Here is a 16,560-nt window from a genome sequence, read left to right as displayed (position 1 = left end):
TGGTGTGAATTTCATCTCATGGAAGGCAGCATTACCTCGCTGCACACTCACTAACCAGCAGCAGCTCTAAAACCATCTGCAAACTGAGCCACCAGGAAGGGAACCGCGTCAAATCTGAGCATCAAGAGAATATCTTGCATCACTTCTTCAGACACAATATAATAAGCACAATAAGCTCAAACCCTCTGCTCAGACATTTATGCCATTTTTGTTTTGTTATTGTTCCAGCCAACCCAGTCGTCGTCTTGTTTCTACTGGCCTTGTATTTATGCTGACGCCATGAAGCTACACTTGGGGTAGTAAAACTAAATAAAAATACTGATACTCAAGATATTGCAGTATTTAACTTTACGATATGATAATTAATTTTTAATGTCCAGAATCAATATAATTCTAATTAAATTGCTGGTTGAAATGATGGGGACATGCAATAACATTTTCATTCAGCAGAGGGCACAATGACTTGTAGACATCATCTGAGTATTACACTATGTGACCCCTTTTTCAAACAGACATAAAAATAATGGAAGACTGATTAAAATGTGATGTGCATTTTTTCTGTAAATATGACATACAGACTCCAGAAGGGTTCATATTTAACTTTTCATCATGTCTAGATAACTGTATCTTCCCAGTCCTCCAAGGGAGGCATGAGAATTCCCAACAAATCCGCGTATACACGAGTTTGCATAAGACTGGTGTCCTGCTACAATTGAGGGGATTGGAGGACTATGTAGCATTTTATAGCGTTCGATAATTTGTGCAGTTTGATTGGCCAACAGATTTTGGCCAATAAGTACAGCTGTGGCATCAATTCAAATCACCACGGAAAGAGGACGTCACAGAAGACAACTGTTCGGACAAAAACGCGCGTCATACTAGGCACCAGAAAAAGATAATCAGGTCCTCGTATCAATCACCAAAACTGCAGTATGACACCAAATTTCATGCAAACCTGAATATATGCTTGTCTTCAGCAATTCTCACGCAAAGGAAAAAAAAAAAGCCAACTCGTAATTTACAGTGCTTTAAAGTGCTTCTCAAAATGATTTGCTGACTTAGTGCAATTATCTTTAACTTGTAAACCCAGCCTGACATTTCCACACACGTTTTTAAACAGTCTTGAGTTCAACAACCGATTGCCTAATTACGTGCTGTACTACAACTACCTGTACAGCACGTAGCTACATGGGATCCAGAGCTGGGCTACTGCCAGCCTGTGTCCTTGGGGCAAGACCCTTCACCCGCGCAGTCCACCCAGCTGTAAATGGGCACCAGCTTTAAGTACCTGTGACTGACTGGCGTCCTATCCAGGAGTACTCAAACTCTCATTCTCCTCAAGCTATGGACTCCTGAGATAGGAACCAATAGCCATGTGTTTCAGAGCCTTTATAGGACTTCTGTTCTTCTTAAGCTCTAATGGCTTTAAGTCAATGAATTTTCATCACAAAAATAATTTTGTTCCCTAGTATTCAAATGAAGGATTTGCAATCTTCTATCATCGATGTGATGAAACATTTGCCTTTTCAGTGGAGAATAAATACAGTGCATCCAGAAAATATTCATGGCACTTCATTTTTTCCAGATTTTGTTATGTGACAGCCTTATTTCAAAGCTCTGGCTGGGCCACTCAAGGACATTCACTCATTTTCCCCCGCAAAATTCTACTCACAACACCCCATAATGACAACATGAAAAATATATATTCTGCAAATCTATTAAAAACAAAAAATAAGAAATCACATGTACACAACTATTCATACCCTTTGCTCAATACTTTGTTGATGCACCTTTGGCAGTAATTACAGCCTCAAGTCTTCTTGAATATGATGCCACAAGCTTGGTGCACCTATCTTTGGGCAGTTTTGTCCATTCCTCTTTGCAGCACCTCTCAAGCTCCATCAGGTTGGAAGGGGAGCGTCGGTGCACAGCCATTTTCAGATCTCTCCACAGATGTTCAAATATACACCTTTAACACTAGCATGCTAATTAGAGAGTATGCTAAATACTTTGAGTGCTGTTTTTCCTGAGACCAGTGACACCAGTTTGTGTGTTACAGCAAGTAACAAAAAACATCTTTAAATAATTATCTCCAGCTTTAATGGTGCCGACATTCCAAGAGTCAGCTGCTGTGATTATTTTCTGAACAGGAATGTTGCTGGCGTACTTCTGTTCCAGCCCTTACATTCACTGGTTTTCGGTGGCTTATCACTCACTTATTAGTATTTTGAGCATGATGCTGTTGCACTCTATATAAAACTACAGGCTAATCAGATCAAATCTAATATAAATTAAAAGCAAACAAAAAAACAACAGCAGCAGCAAACAACAACTATAATACAACCACATCAACTACTGGAGCTGATCGTGGGTCTGGTGTTTACACCGTCTTCAGATCAGTTATCCACAGGGGGGAAAACCCACATGGATTATTCAGTTAGGATTTATCTTTTTGTCAGTTTTTCAGAAACACTGAACAGGCTTAAAGGAATCTGTCCAGTTCCAGACTGACTCTGTGACACAGCAGCTGGGTCTGCTGATCCAGGACCAGCTGTCCTCAGTTCGCCTGTCAGCTCACACACACTTTGACCCAGGTAAGAGCGAAAGCTTGGCAAACTTCCATCATCTGTCCTCGAGCTGATAATCTGATGGCTGCCATGCTGCGGCAACGAGGCACAGTGGCTACGGCTGCACTACAGCAGAGGACTGGTGCAAAGTCTGGTGTGGAGGTTTCTGCAGCCTTCTGCACACATACGCCCCCGTTATGAAAGGGTTCTAAGGAAATCCAGCTGCTCTAGATTGTGTCTTACCTGTCACTAAGGACGGCCCCCTCGGCTCCTGGCGGTGCGATAGACAGTTGGAATGGCGTGTTGAAATAGTGCTGCTGTTCGTCAGAGCGATGGACCACCTCCCCTCCCCGAACCACCAGGAAACCAGAGTCACCTAAATTGGCCGTGTGCAGCTGGTGATTCTGCCGGTCCAACACCACGAGGCAGGCGGTGCTGCTGCCTGTCACACACAGACACACGCAGACTTTTCAGGCTGTTCATCCCGTAGAGAGATTTTGGCACATATCCCAAGTTGTTCATTGGAGTCATATTCATCTAGAACAGTTGAGGTGCCCTCTACTAAATGATGTGCATACATCAAATTTCAAATCAAATTTATTAATTTATATAGCACCACCTCACAACAAGGTCACCTCAAGGTCCTTCACACAACACAACTCAGAAAACAGAACAAAATGAATTAAAAGATTAAAAACATAATAAAAGATCAAAATCATAAAATTTCAATTTCAACTTATTAATTTATATAGTGCCATCTTACGACAGAGTCACCCCAAGGCGCTTCACGTAACACACAATTTATAACAACAGAGTAAATTAAAGTCAAAAGGGGCACGATAAAAAGGTAAAACACAGTACAATAAAAATACATTACAAGGCAAACATAAAAACAGAATAAATTAATAAGACAGTCTAAAAAAGTGAGTCTTCAGTCTTGATTTAAAAGTCTCCACCGTCTCAGACTGCCTTATAGCTGCAGGTAGATCGTTCCAGAGAGTAGGGCCACAGTAGGAGAAGGCTCTATACCCCACAGAGTTATTCACCCTTGGAACACACAGAAGCCCTGCACCCTGCGAACGCAAGGGCTGCAGCGGTATGTAGGGCTTGACCAAGTCCACCAGGTAGGAAGGAGCCAGTCCATGAACAATTTTATAGACCAGCAACAGGACTTTAACCCTCTGGGGTCTGAGGGCATTTTTTGGACAGTTCACTCGCCTGGTATACATGTTTTATTATTGCTGTTAACAGCTCTCCCTGCATCCCACAATCAAGTTTTACGTCTCTTTTTTTCAGGAAACCTGTGCTTTCAGAATGTATATGTTTTTGTTGTGTTTTATAAGTGTAATAAAGGTTTACAATCAAAAATAGGCAAGGAAAAAAAATGAAGCGAAAAATAATTTTCCACACACATTTATTCAAAACACATAGTAAACTATAATAAACAACTGTTTCGACACATTATAAAGGTAATTTGAGGTCTTGTGTGAAAGACTGTACAGAAAGGTTCAAACAATAAACACAAATGCACATTTTGAACAATATATACAAAATGGTCTATGCGTTTTGTTGTCCATTGATATGGTAAATAGTGCTTTACGCAGAGAAAGCAACATAGTTATGCAGTAACATTCACATGCAAACTAGTGGAGCAATCCTGATAGTTACACACTCTGTTTGAGCACGTAAGATTGTCATCAGGGGCTCTCCGTGTGCTCCTGCTTTCACTGATCTCTGTGCATAATGGGGCAGGGCACACTGAGTATGTACTAATAGTATGTACTCATTGGAGCACCCAGGGGGCTATTCAAACGGGCCAACTAGTAACATATCACTCCTGAAAACGATCTTTGGCTTTTCACGTGAGGTAAATCTGCCCTACGATTGGATTTTGGAAAACCATGTGACGGTGAACCAATTCCGATTGGACACTCACATTGCGCACGTCATCATACAGCTTCTATGAAGAGTACAAAGATGGCCGATGGCTGGCTCAAAGGTCCGCGGACTTAACTTTTCAGCAAGCAAAAAAAAGTATGTTTCTATCTCATATCATTCAAAAGTTATTTATAATTTAGTAAAGCTTGGTCTTAGCCGTCATATACGACGGTGTCGGCCCCAGAGGGTTAAAATCCGATATGGCAGAAACCGGAAGCCAATGAAGGGACGCCAGAATGGGTGTAATGTGGTCGAACTTTGTACTTTGTGTCAAAAGTCTTGCAGCAGCATTCTGCACTAACTGAAGACCCCTAATGCTGGACTGCGGCAGACCAGGAAAAAAAAAATGCTGCGTTCACACCGGGCGCGACGTGAGCGACAGGTTGGCATGTAATCCCTATGGAACGGCGCGTTTTGGCGCCAAGTCACGCAGCACGACGCGATGATGCGAATGAAGTGACGCGAGTGAAGCAATTTTGAGCCATTGGTGTGTTTGTGGTGCGATATTGCGTCGCATCCCGTCGCGTTGCCCTCCTCCCCAAGTTGAAAAATCTGAACTTTATCGTCTCATCGCGCCGCGATGACCAGTCAGGGACTGAATATGTAGTGACGTGGAGATGTCTGGAGTTTGACTGAAGATGTGAACATGTCCTGTATCTGGTAGCAGCCTGTGAGCAGGACTTATGTCTCTTTTGTCCTTTATTTCACATTTCTGACAGAGTTTTTGGAGCGAGCAGCAGCCCAACAGCAGGGGGAGCAGAGTTTCTTTTTATTTTACGTGCACGTGTGAGCGAATCGTCCGTGGAGATTATTTTAACTACACAGATGTATAATAAAGCAAATGGTGACTGGTTTCTAAACACAATTATGACAGATTTTTTGGGGGAAGAGCGAGGAGCAGCCCCACAGCAGGCAGCAGAGTTTCTTTTTTTTTTTTTTTAATTGTTTACATGTGCGCGCATGAATGGGACAGGAGGTCCTCAAACTGGTTCCTGCAGAGGCGGAAGGACCACTGAAAGCAGCCATCATCCAGACGCAGCTCCTGCAGCAAATAGTGATGCTCCCTGAATTGGGAACGTCTCATGACATTTGTCAGCTTTCCACAACAACTCGCTCCGTGTGATCAAGGTCCGTCATGTTAACTTGACTGACAACCGGAGCGGGCGAGCGGAATGGAAGCTCCTCCTATTTGATGATGCACCGGGGCGAATTTTCACAGCAAAAGCAGAGCGACACAACGGACAATGGTGGAGCGTCCGTCGCCATGCAACCCCCGCAAATTTGTAGCGTCTGATCGCGGCCGCTGTGAACGCGGCATTACTATAATCCAATCTGGAAGAGACAAATGCATGTATCAAAGTCTCAGCATCAGCCATAGACAACATGGGACGAATTCTCGCTATGTTTTGCACATGGAAGAAGGCAGTCCTCGTAATATCTCTAATGTGGAGGTCAAAGGACAACGAAGGATCAAAAAGTACCCCAAGATTCCTCACCTTGTCTGTATGATGTATAACACATGAACCCAAACTAAGAGCCAGCTGGTCAAATTGATGCCGATGTCTGGCTGGACCAAGAACCATCATTTCAGTCTTATCAGAATTTAAGAGTAGGAAGTTACTAAACAACCAACTTCTCACAGATACAAGGCAATCTTCTAAGGATTTTATATGGGTAAGATTACCAGCAGTTATCGGCATGTACAATTGAGTATCATCAGCATAGCAATGAACGGCAATCCCATAATGCCACAGACTATGCCCAAGGGCCTAACACAGACCCCTGTGGAACCCAAAATTTCATTTCACCAAGGCCAGAGGTAGTGTTATTATACACAACAATGAGAACGACTGGACACGTATGACTTCAACCAAGCAAGGACACTTCCAGTAATCCCAAAGTAATTTTCCAGCCTATCAAGTAAAACATGATGATTCACAGTATCAAAGCACTAAGATCTAAAAGCACCAAAACCATTGTGGTGTCCGAATCCACTGCACATAGAAAATCATTCACCACTCTAATAAGCACTGTCTCTGTGGAGTGATGTTTTCTAAAAACAGACTGCAGTGGCTTAAAAAGATCATTCTCAGTAAAATAATCCACAAGCTGCCATGAAACCACTTTCCAGAATGTTAGAGCAGAATGACAGATTTGATATCGGCCTATAATTATTCAATACACCAGGGTCAAGACTAGATTTCTTAAGCAATGGTTTAATCACTGCAGATTTAAAACACCCAGGAAGAGAACCAGAGGTTAATGAAAGATTAACAATTTCCAGTACAGTCAGCCCAAAAACGGGCCATAAGTCCTTAAACAACTTTGTTGGTATAGCATCAAATAGGCAGGTTGTGCTTTTTGTAGATGTCATGAGCTTCGCCAGCGCATGTAGTGAAATAGTATCAAATTCTGTAAATCTAGGTGTCACCTCATTTATAACACCCACCTCCATAGCAAGGTGCAATGACTGAGCCAAGGCATGCTGAGATATGCTTAATCTAATGTCTTCTATTTTCTTCTCAAATTAATCCAAGACGTCCTGAGCTACAAATGGAGAATGACTAACAAGTGGCCGTCCATGGATAAGAAATGCTACCGCGTCAAACAAAAATTTTGAGTTGTGCTTGTTTTTACTGATCATATCCGAATAGTAGGCCCGCTTTGTAGTCCATAATGCATGCTTATACTTTACGACTGCATCATGCCATGCAAGGTGGAACACCTCTAATTTAAAACTACACCACTTGCGTTCCAGACTTCTAGCCTTCTGCCAAGTAACCATTGAACCAAAGTGACTGCACTTTGGGAAGGCAAGGCCTTTAATAGAGGAGGTACAATCTTATCAAGTGTAGTTTTGATTACTAAATTTAGATTAAAAGATAAAAGAGTAAAAAGAATTTAAAAAACACATAATGACATAATATATTAATGATAAAACAGCGAAAACAAATGGGTCTGAAGTCTTGATTTAAAAGTCTCCACAGAATCCGACTGCCTTATGTGCACAGGGAGATCGTTCCACAGAGCAGGGGCACGATAACAGAAAGCAAACTTTTTATTCACCCAAGAAACACAGAAAAGTCCTGCACCCTGCGAACGCAGGGCCCAAGCCGGTGCGTAGGGCTTAACCAGATCATCCAAGTAGGGAGGTGCCAGTCCATGAACAATTTTTAAGGCCAGTAAAAGAACCTTAAAATCCAATCTCGCAAAGACAGGAAGCCAGTGAAGAGATGCCATAATGGGTGTAATGTGGTCAAAGTTTCTGCTTCGTGTCAAAAGTCTGGCAGCAGCATTCTGAACCAATTGAAGAGCCCTAATGCTGGATTACGATAAACCAGAAAATAGAGCATTAATATTCCAATCTAGAAGGATAAATGCATGTATCAGAGTCTCAGCATCAGCCATAGACAGGATGGGATGAATCGCTATATTTCGCAGATGGAAGAAAGCAGCCCTCATTGTCTCTAATGTGGAGGTCAAAGGACAATGTAGGATCAAAAATTACCCCAAGGTTCCTCACTTTGTCTGTATGATGTATAACACATGAACCTAAGCTACGCGCTAGCTGGTCAAATTGATGCCGATGTCTCACTGGCCCAAGAACCATCATTTCAGTCTTATCAGAGTTTAAAATAGGAGGTTTCTAGACATCCAGCTTCTCACTGATGCAAGGCAATCTTCTAAGGATTTTATGTGAATGAGATTACCAGTAGTTTTCAACATGTACAATTGAGTATCATCACCATAGCAATAAAAGGCAATCCCAAAACACCACAGTATGTGCCCAAGGGGTGCTATATAAAGGGAGAAAAGCAGGGGGCCTAAGATGGATCCCTGTGGAACCCCAAACTGCTTTACATCATTAAAATAAAAATGATATGATAGATCCTAGACTATCATATCATTCGCCTTGAAATGTCTGGAAAAACTGATAGTCGTCTCAACTAGGGATGCACCGATCCACAATTGTTCACTTCCGATCCGATCCAGATATCTGAATTTGGATATCTACCGATACTTTTCCGATCCGATATCAGAGCTGTTTGCTTTAATATTATTATCATCATCATTATTGTTCATTTTTATGAGGATTAAAAGGAGACCTGAAAGTTCAGCTACAATTTGCAAGAAGGTGTATCTAAGATGAAGGCCTAGATTTGATGTTTTGGTGAAAAAAATTAAGTACTTTTATTTTTTTTTAGACTTTTATAGCCTTATTTTTATAGACGTAAAGAGCAAAGACAGCACTCTTCCTCTCTCTCTGTCTGTCTCGCTCGCTTTCTCTTTTGCTAACTTTCTCTTTCACTCTCTCTCTCGCTCGGTTTCTCTCACTCACTTTCTCTCTTTTTCTTCCACTCGAAAACATTGGTTTTCATGCTGCGCAAACTTCGAACTTTTTGGAAACACTAAGCCTTTCAACTGTAAAATAAATGTATCATCACCGATGCTCACACACAGGATTTTAATAGAGACTTTTTTCCCCCTTTCAGTGGACAGAATCTCTGTTCAGCTTCTCCTCCTTGGCTGCACGCTGAGCTGCCGTTTCATAGCATTTTACAACCTCGGGACAGTGAAGCAGCTTAACTGTTTAGCATACATTTTCAGCAACAATTCACTACATTTTTTTTGGAAATCCGTGCTCGACGAACAGGCAGTTTGAACCCGAGAGCCGAGCAGAAATTTGCCACTACCCCTAGAAGACTACTGCAGAAGAGAGCTCTCTCAAACAGCCCAGCTTCAGAAAACCTCCCCCTCCGCCCCTCCTTCCGCTGGGCAGCAAACAGCAGAGAGCAAACAACAGCAGTTGAGAGGATTAACAGTGGCTCTTCTCCTGTATCGGAAAATGACGCAAGCTGGATTGGTATTGTTAGATAATATCTGTGCTAAGTCCTTATTTTATTTTAGTTATCAAGTATTTGCTTTTGCTATTTGATTGGAAGTCTCTGGGATCTGGGTTAATGTTTAGACATAAGAGTTAAGTTTTACTTCCAGCATTTATGTCTAAGTTTTAGATACAGGGATGGCTCCCCCTATCTGTGAGAGCCAGTAACATTAGAAATGTGAGACTAAACTACACTCATTGTAAATGCCCACACTGTGTGTCCGGTTTTCATTGTGACCTTTAATAAATCCAAAATGAGGAATACAATAGTTAGGTTCTTGGAAAAGGGCAGTAAATTACATAAAGAGCCGGGAGAAATTACAGTATTTTCTGATATGTGAATTACGTCGGTATCGGGTTCCGATACCGATCCGGGATCGGTCCCATCTCTAGTCTCAACTCCATGGTGCTGGCGGAAACTGTTAACCCTCTTAAATCTGCCTATCGTTCCAAAAGATCAGTGAACAATGTGGTAGCCACAGCCCTCCACCACCTGGACCACAGTGGAAGGTATGTCAGGATGCTCTTCCTCAACTCCACCTCTGCCTTCAACACCATCCAACCACGAAAGCTGACTGGAAAACTGTCTGACCTGTGGGTCCCGTCCTCCACCTGGAACTGGGTTCTGGATTTCCCTCAGGTTGTACAGATGGGAGGAACAGTCTCCGCTGAGCTCACAATCAGCACCGGATCACCTAAGGGCTGCTGCCTAATCACTAAACTCTTCACCCTGTATACTCATGACCGTGTATCCAACATAGACAACACAGTCATCATCAAATACACAGATGACACAACCATCCTGGGCCTCATCAAGGGTGGGGGAGAGGAACAGTAGATCAGACACCATCATCACACACAGGACTCCAGTCCATTAAAGTTTTGTGCGGCTACAGTCAGATTGACTGAATCCCTGAACTCAGAGTAATGGACCATTCACAACCAAAACCCACTGGGCAATATTTATCACTCAACTATAACCTAATGTGCAGTATTTTATCCCCTTTGAAATGACATTAATTGGTACAATATCCTTTTGATCCACATGTACAATATACACTTTATTATCTGTGCAATATTCACTGTGTTTGGAATACAAAGTGAGCAATAACTGCTGTTCTCAATCTCCATTAACCTGGCACTTTGTAATATATATTTATTAGGAACACTGAATAAAATTTTTTTAATTCCTATATATATATATATATATATATATATATATATATATTTTATAATTCAAGTTTTTATTGAACTTTTCTTAGGCTTGGTACATGGCAAATTAAACAAGTTTTGTCATACAGGAACAAGTAGTATATGCTTAAAAAATTGGCTCCAGTAACAGACTCCACACATTTAACCCAAAAATAGGCAATAAGTACAAAAAGTACAAATCAGTAATTGCATGATATCCACTGATACCGTCACATATACATACCTGCACAACTCCCCATACCTAAAATACCTCTATGTACATCATCTAGACATGTTACTAAGGTATACCGTATTACACCGTATCCCACTTGGGGGAAACACACCAGAACCAAAATCCTAGTGGGGGTCATTATTTACCTTTATGTAATTCCAAAACCTGTCCCAAAGGGTCACCCCCTCCTCCCTGTCATCACTCAATCTACTAAGCATACATTCATAGGATGCAGTTGCAGTCATTGTACACATATTTACTTAGCTGAGAGCTCCGCACAAGAATTCCTACGTACCCAAACCTTGCCTGCGGGTACACATGGCAAATAAAGTCTCTCTCAATTAGCTCATTAGCTTCTGCGCACTAATGCGACTGATGTGGCATTCCCCCCCCCCCCCTGTTTATGATGTATTGTGAATGGATGCACTCCGGTGCAATTAATAGTCTAGAAATTTCAGTAATGGAATTTGGCAATAAGTTTAATAGTATTGTTTCTGAAAAATGATTTTAAGCTCGATAATCAGTACAACAGCTGTTTTAAGAAATTCTGTTGAACAGATAAATAGAGGGTTTACATTGGCATTTCATTAAAGTGGTTTGCATGTCCACACAAACTCTGCTGTACAATCAGCGGATTGGTTGTAAAAAGTTTTGATGGACCACCGTCAGGAACACGGTGAACAGGAAACATCAGCTGGCGGACGGACACACCCTGCTGCTGATTCATTTCAAATGCCAAAATATACTCTCTGGGATCAACCTTAAAAACCCCTCACGAATGGTGACTCACTCGCTGTTCTCTCTGTTTTCTCCACGCTGCAGCCCAGAGACAGAATGGCACAGTACCGCATTGTTTCTCCTGGTGCACATGATAACGAGATGGAAAAGTACTGACACACACACACACACACACTGCCAGACATATCTTTGTCTTACAACATGTCTTCGCTAATGTTGCATGTTTGCACACACTTTATTGTCGGGAAGTAACTACAGAGACAAACTGTTCTGGAAGTGAGATGGCCCGGGGCAGGTCAGGACTCGGGACATTCTCAGGACTCTTTAATGTGATGCGGCTGCTCTCTGACGCATGACTGAAAAATCTCCATCCAGCCGGCCACTAAACAGAGGGAACCAAACAACCTGAATGTGCACGGACAGCCAAACCACACAGAGGCCTTACATATGAAGCACTGCATACAGCTGTGGACATACATTTACATACACCATGCCAAAAAAACATTCAAACTCAATTTTCCTCTCCGACAGCTGAACTACACACACAATTTCGGTTGGGAATGGCCTCAGCTTCCCCCCCCCCCCCCCGAGATTGGCTGCACGGCAGAAATGCTGCTGCAGCCCCAAAACACTCATTGCCCCAATTAGGATGACGGCGTGTTTCAAAGCTTAGTGTACATAAACAAATCAAATGTATATGTGCAGTTGTTTTAATTCTATGTGCCATTATTACGTTCAACTGGCAATAATTGTGGACTAACTGCTGTATTTTTGTTTGAGGTAATTGGGTGTGAAGATGAAGTGCCCTTTAGGGATCAATAAAGTTGTTTGAGTCAAAGTGAATCGCTCAAAACAACGTGGAAGATTAAAAAAAAAAGGGGGGAACAAAAAGATAATTTACATTGGAGTAGAAGTCCCAGGGTTGAGTTTTTTTTTTGGTATGTGGAACTCCCTTTATAAGAGTTCCTTGAGGGCAAGATTTAACAACAGACAGGAACTCAAGCACATGTAGACACCACAGCGTGTGCTGTTACTTAACATAAGGACTTTTAAATTCTTAAAAATAAACAAGACTGATGAACAAATGTACACTGGACAACATACTGGTTTTTATTTGATACAGATGAACATGTATTTCTGGCCCACAGTGTTAGAAAAATTAAGAAGTGAGTGCATTTGATGTTTGTTTTGTCAGATCAGTCAACTGGGGTTTTGTGCACTGCTGTAATGTACTTTTATTGTTGAGTTTATTTTGTTTAGTGTGTTGATTCCAAGGAAAGTATTAAATAAATAGTATTATTAACAAATGTGTGATTAATTTATTAAATTTTTTTTGGTAAAATTATACCACAGTACAAGTTGCAGAACTTCCAAAACTATTAAAAATAATAAATAAATACGAGGTCTATTAGAAAAGTATCCGACCTTATTATTTTTTTCAAAAACCATATGGATTTGAATCACGTGTGATCACATCAGACATGCTTGAACCCTCATGGGCATGCGAGAGTTTTTTCACGCCTGTCCGTTACGTCATTCGCCTGTGGGCAGTCTTTGAGTGAGGAGTCGCCCACCCTCTCGTCGATTTTTTCATTGTTTAGGAATGGCTCAGAGATTGCTGCTTTGTTTGATCAAAATTTTTTCAAAACTGTAAGGCACAACTGAGTGGACACCATTCGATAAATTCAGCTGGTTTTCATTAAAAATTTTAACGGCTGATGAGAGATTTTGGTCTGGTAGTGTCGCCGTAAGGACGGCCCACGGCGCCTGACGGCGATCTGCGCTTCGAGGCGGCAGCGTCTCGCCGTTTCAAGTTGAAAACTCTGTTGACCCAGTAAGTCGTCAGAGAACAGAGAACCTTCAGAAGAAGTCGGCATGACGAGTTTATTCGGACATTCCATTGTTAACGGACATTTTGTAATGAAAGAACGTGCGGGCAGAGTCGCATGTCGGGCCGGACCCGATCGCGGGGGATCGCGACAGGAAAAACACCTCCGTTGGAACGGGCAAGTTGGAACATGCCCAAGCTGTTAAACAATTTCTCAGTTACTCACTTGTTGAAAGCCATCAAAAGCCGCCTGAATTTTACAAATGGTTTTCAACACGGAGGTGTTTTTCCTGTCGCGGCGCACACAGATTTGCCGAGTCGTCACGGAAACGACTCAGCGAATTTGCGCGCACGTCTTTCATTACAAAATGTCCTTAAACAGTGGAATGTCCGCATAAAGTCCTCATGCCGGCCTCTTCTGAATCTTCTCTGTTCTCTCACAACGTCCTGGGTGAATTAAGCCTTAAATTAGGATGTTTTCAGGTCGAAACAGGCCGACGACGGCGCCTAGAAGCGCTGCACGATGTCCCGCTCTGTGGTAAGTCCTTATACCGACAGAAACACCCCATAATCTCTCATCAGCCGTTAAACTTTTCACCGAAAACCATCTTAATTTCTCGAATAGTGTCCACTCGGATATTCCTCACAGGTCCAGAAAATTTTTTTATAAAGCAACGCGCGCCGTCTGGAGCAGCGTGTGAAACAAAGGAATTCAGCCGAGAGGGCGGGACCACATCTCACTCAAGGCCTGCCCACAGGGAAATGACATCACCGACACGTGTGAAAAAACTCACGCATGCGCACGAGGGTTCAAGCATGATTGGTGTAATCGCACGTCATTCAAATCCATATAGTTAAAAAAAAAATAAAAGGGTCGGTTTATTATCTAATAGACCTCGTAAATAACACAGAAATTTATAGTCTGGAAATTTCTGTAATTTGTGAACCTTTGGCCAAACTGAAGAACCATTGCATTCTTGAGTTCCTTGGTGGGTTTCTTACAGCACCAGTCTCAGCACCTTGTTTGAGGTCCTCTGTACACTCTCCCTGTCCTGTCTTTAAATTGTCCGTGGACAAATTTCTCAGTCACCTTTCACCCTAAAAGGGGCTCTCCCTAAGCAATGGAATAAAGGCGCCATCATGTCAATCTCAGCACCATCATGTCGATTTTCAAATTTAGGGTGTTTGCTCTGTTTTCCCAGGTAATTTCGCTTAAATTTATCAAAATTCATTGGTTTGGTTGGCATGCCAAAGACAGCACAACATGTTACATAACAAGATGAAAAAAAAAAAAATGAATTTCCCCACTGAGTGTACCGGTGTTTACCGCTCATGACAGATGATGGCAGAATCCTGAAGACAAAGAATGGCTGTGATGAACGTTGGCATGAATAAAGGGACTGCTGTGACAGTAATAAAATAATTACAGACAAGACTTTCAGCTTTTAAAATAAGTTTTGGTTTCTTCTTGTGTCGAGACAAGCGGTGCCATCCTCACGGTCGGGCTGAGGAACACACCCGGAGCAGACTGCTCCTCTGTCGGGGTCCAGTCCACAAGCATCGACAGCAATAATCGAGAGGAAAAACAAACGAGGGACACCCTGCATTTAAAAACATCTCCACCTACAGAGCCAGCGTCTGGCGACCTGGCACGCCCCACAGAGCCGGTGTTCTGTCGAGATGAGGTGCGTCGTCGAGATGAGGTTCCTCGCGTAACTGCATATGAAAAAATTACTTGAAGTTCGCTTATTTTGATGGGCAAGTAAATGTATAAATTGTTCATCCGAACGTAGTAATGTATAAAATCTACTCACTATAAAACGATAAGTATTTTTAACCTGGAGTTAGCTTATTTCGACAGGCAAAATATGCATACATTTATGCTCCTAACGTAAAATACAGAAAATGTTTTACTTACTAGGCTATAAATACAATGAATACAATTAATAAAAACCAAAAAAACAAAAAAAACAAAATGCGCATGCACAGTTGCACGTCGAGCGAGTTACATCATCTCCCCACGTGCAGTTGCGCGAGGCACCTCATCTCGACGGGTGACGTCGTCAAGTCTGGGGTAGAGCGATGTGCGCATGCGCAGTAGCGCGACGCACCTCATCTCGATGGGACACTGGCATCTGGCGACCTGGCACGCGCCACAGAGCCGGCGTCTGGAGACCTCACTCACCTAGTAGTGGTACTTTGTTCTGCAGAAGCTCATAGTAGCTGGTTGTGAGGACTCCCACTGGGTTGCTGGGGACAAAGCGTCCTTCCTTCACCAGTCGCTCACACGTCTTCATCAATGTGCCTGAAAACTGTGACGGGTCAACTCCATAATCCCGCCAGCCACCCACTCCATCCGCCACACCTGAAAACACACAAGTGCTGATTTAATAGGGTGACTGGACTTAACTGGACATACTTACAGTCTACCAACAAGAAGGAAGAAACATCTCTGTCCAACACATTCAGATTTTGGAGCAGTACAAGCAGTACTCTGTATAAGGGGTGGTGGCCAAGTGGTTAATGCCCTTGGTTTCAGTTCAGAAGGTTCCGGGTTCAAATCCCACCCCTGCCACATTTCTCCATGTAATGTGGAGTTGCGTCAGGAAGGGCATCCAGCGTAAAACTTGTGCCAATTCAACATGCAGATCCACCTTGGATTTGCTGTGGCGACCCCAAGTGCAAACAAGGGAGCAGCCGAAGGGACTTACTTACAAGCAGTACTCTGTATGAGTACCAGTTGTGAGGTCTGTATCTGGTTCCAGAGACTGACTGACTGATTTGTACATAGCATGTATAGTCCTGCAGGAAAGGAATAAAATGATTTTGATGTCATTTTGTGGAAATACTTGTTAAAAGAGAAAGCAGATTAAAAAAAGCAACTGGATTTCAGCTGATCTTGGGGCAATGAATAAATAACAAAAAAATGGCCAGTCACACGGCATATGACAATTCCTGAACAAAGGGAAAAAAGTAAAAAAGTCACAATTCGTTGAGAAAAGTGTATGAAAGAGATTTTTCACCGAATAGCCTGTGAACCAAGAGTGCAAAAGGGATGAAAGAGGAACAAAATGAAACCAAAGCTAACGTTGATCTTGACACTTTAAACGAAACGCGCCTGGAGCCACAGCTGGAGCAGTGTATGTCTGCATCTCTGAGTTTCAGGACTCTGTGCTGGGAC

The 16,560-nt window shown here is 42.4% G+C and overlaps 1 protein-coding gene across 1 annotated transcript in view; it reads right to left on the bottom strand.

Annotated features, from left to right (window-relative positions):
* Positions 1 to 16,560, bottom strand: part of pptc7a (protein phosphatase targeting COQ7 a) — a 37,517-nt gene that overhangs the window by 7,253 nt on the left and 13,704 nt on the right. Inside the window, exons 2-3 of the mRNA XM_034171273.1 lie at positions 15,565 to 15,744; positions 2,811 to 3,009 (exon numbers count right to left, since the gene is read on the bottom strand). Of these exons, the coding sequence (XP_034027164.1) occupies positions 2,811 to 3,009; positions 15,565 to 15,744 (379 nt within the window). The remainder of the gene's footprint in view (positions 1 to 2,810; positions 3,010 to 15,564; positions 15,745 to 16,560) is intronic.

Source organism: Thalassophryne amazonica, chromosome 5 (genome assembly GCF_902500255.1).
Source record: "Thalassophryne amazonica chromosome 5, fThaAma1.1, whole genome shotgun sequence".
Lineage (NCBI taxonomy): Eukaryota > Metazoa > Chordata > Actinopteri > Batrachoidiformes > Batrachoididae > Thalassophryne > Thalassophryne amazonica.
Note: the sequence above shows the minus strand (reverse complement) of the source record. Positions and strands in the feature narration are given on the sequence as shown.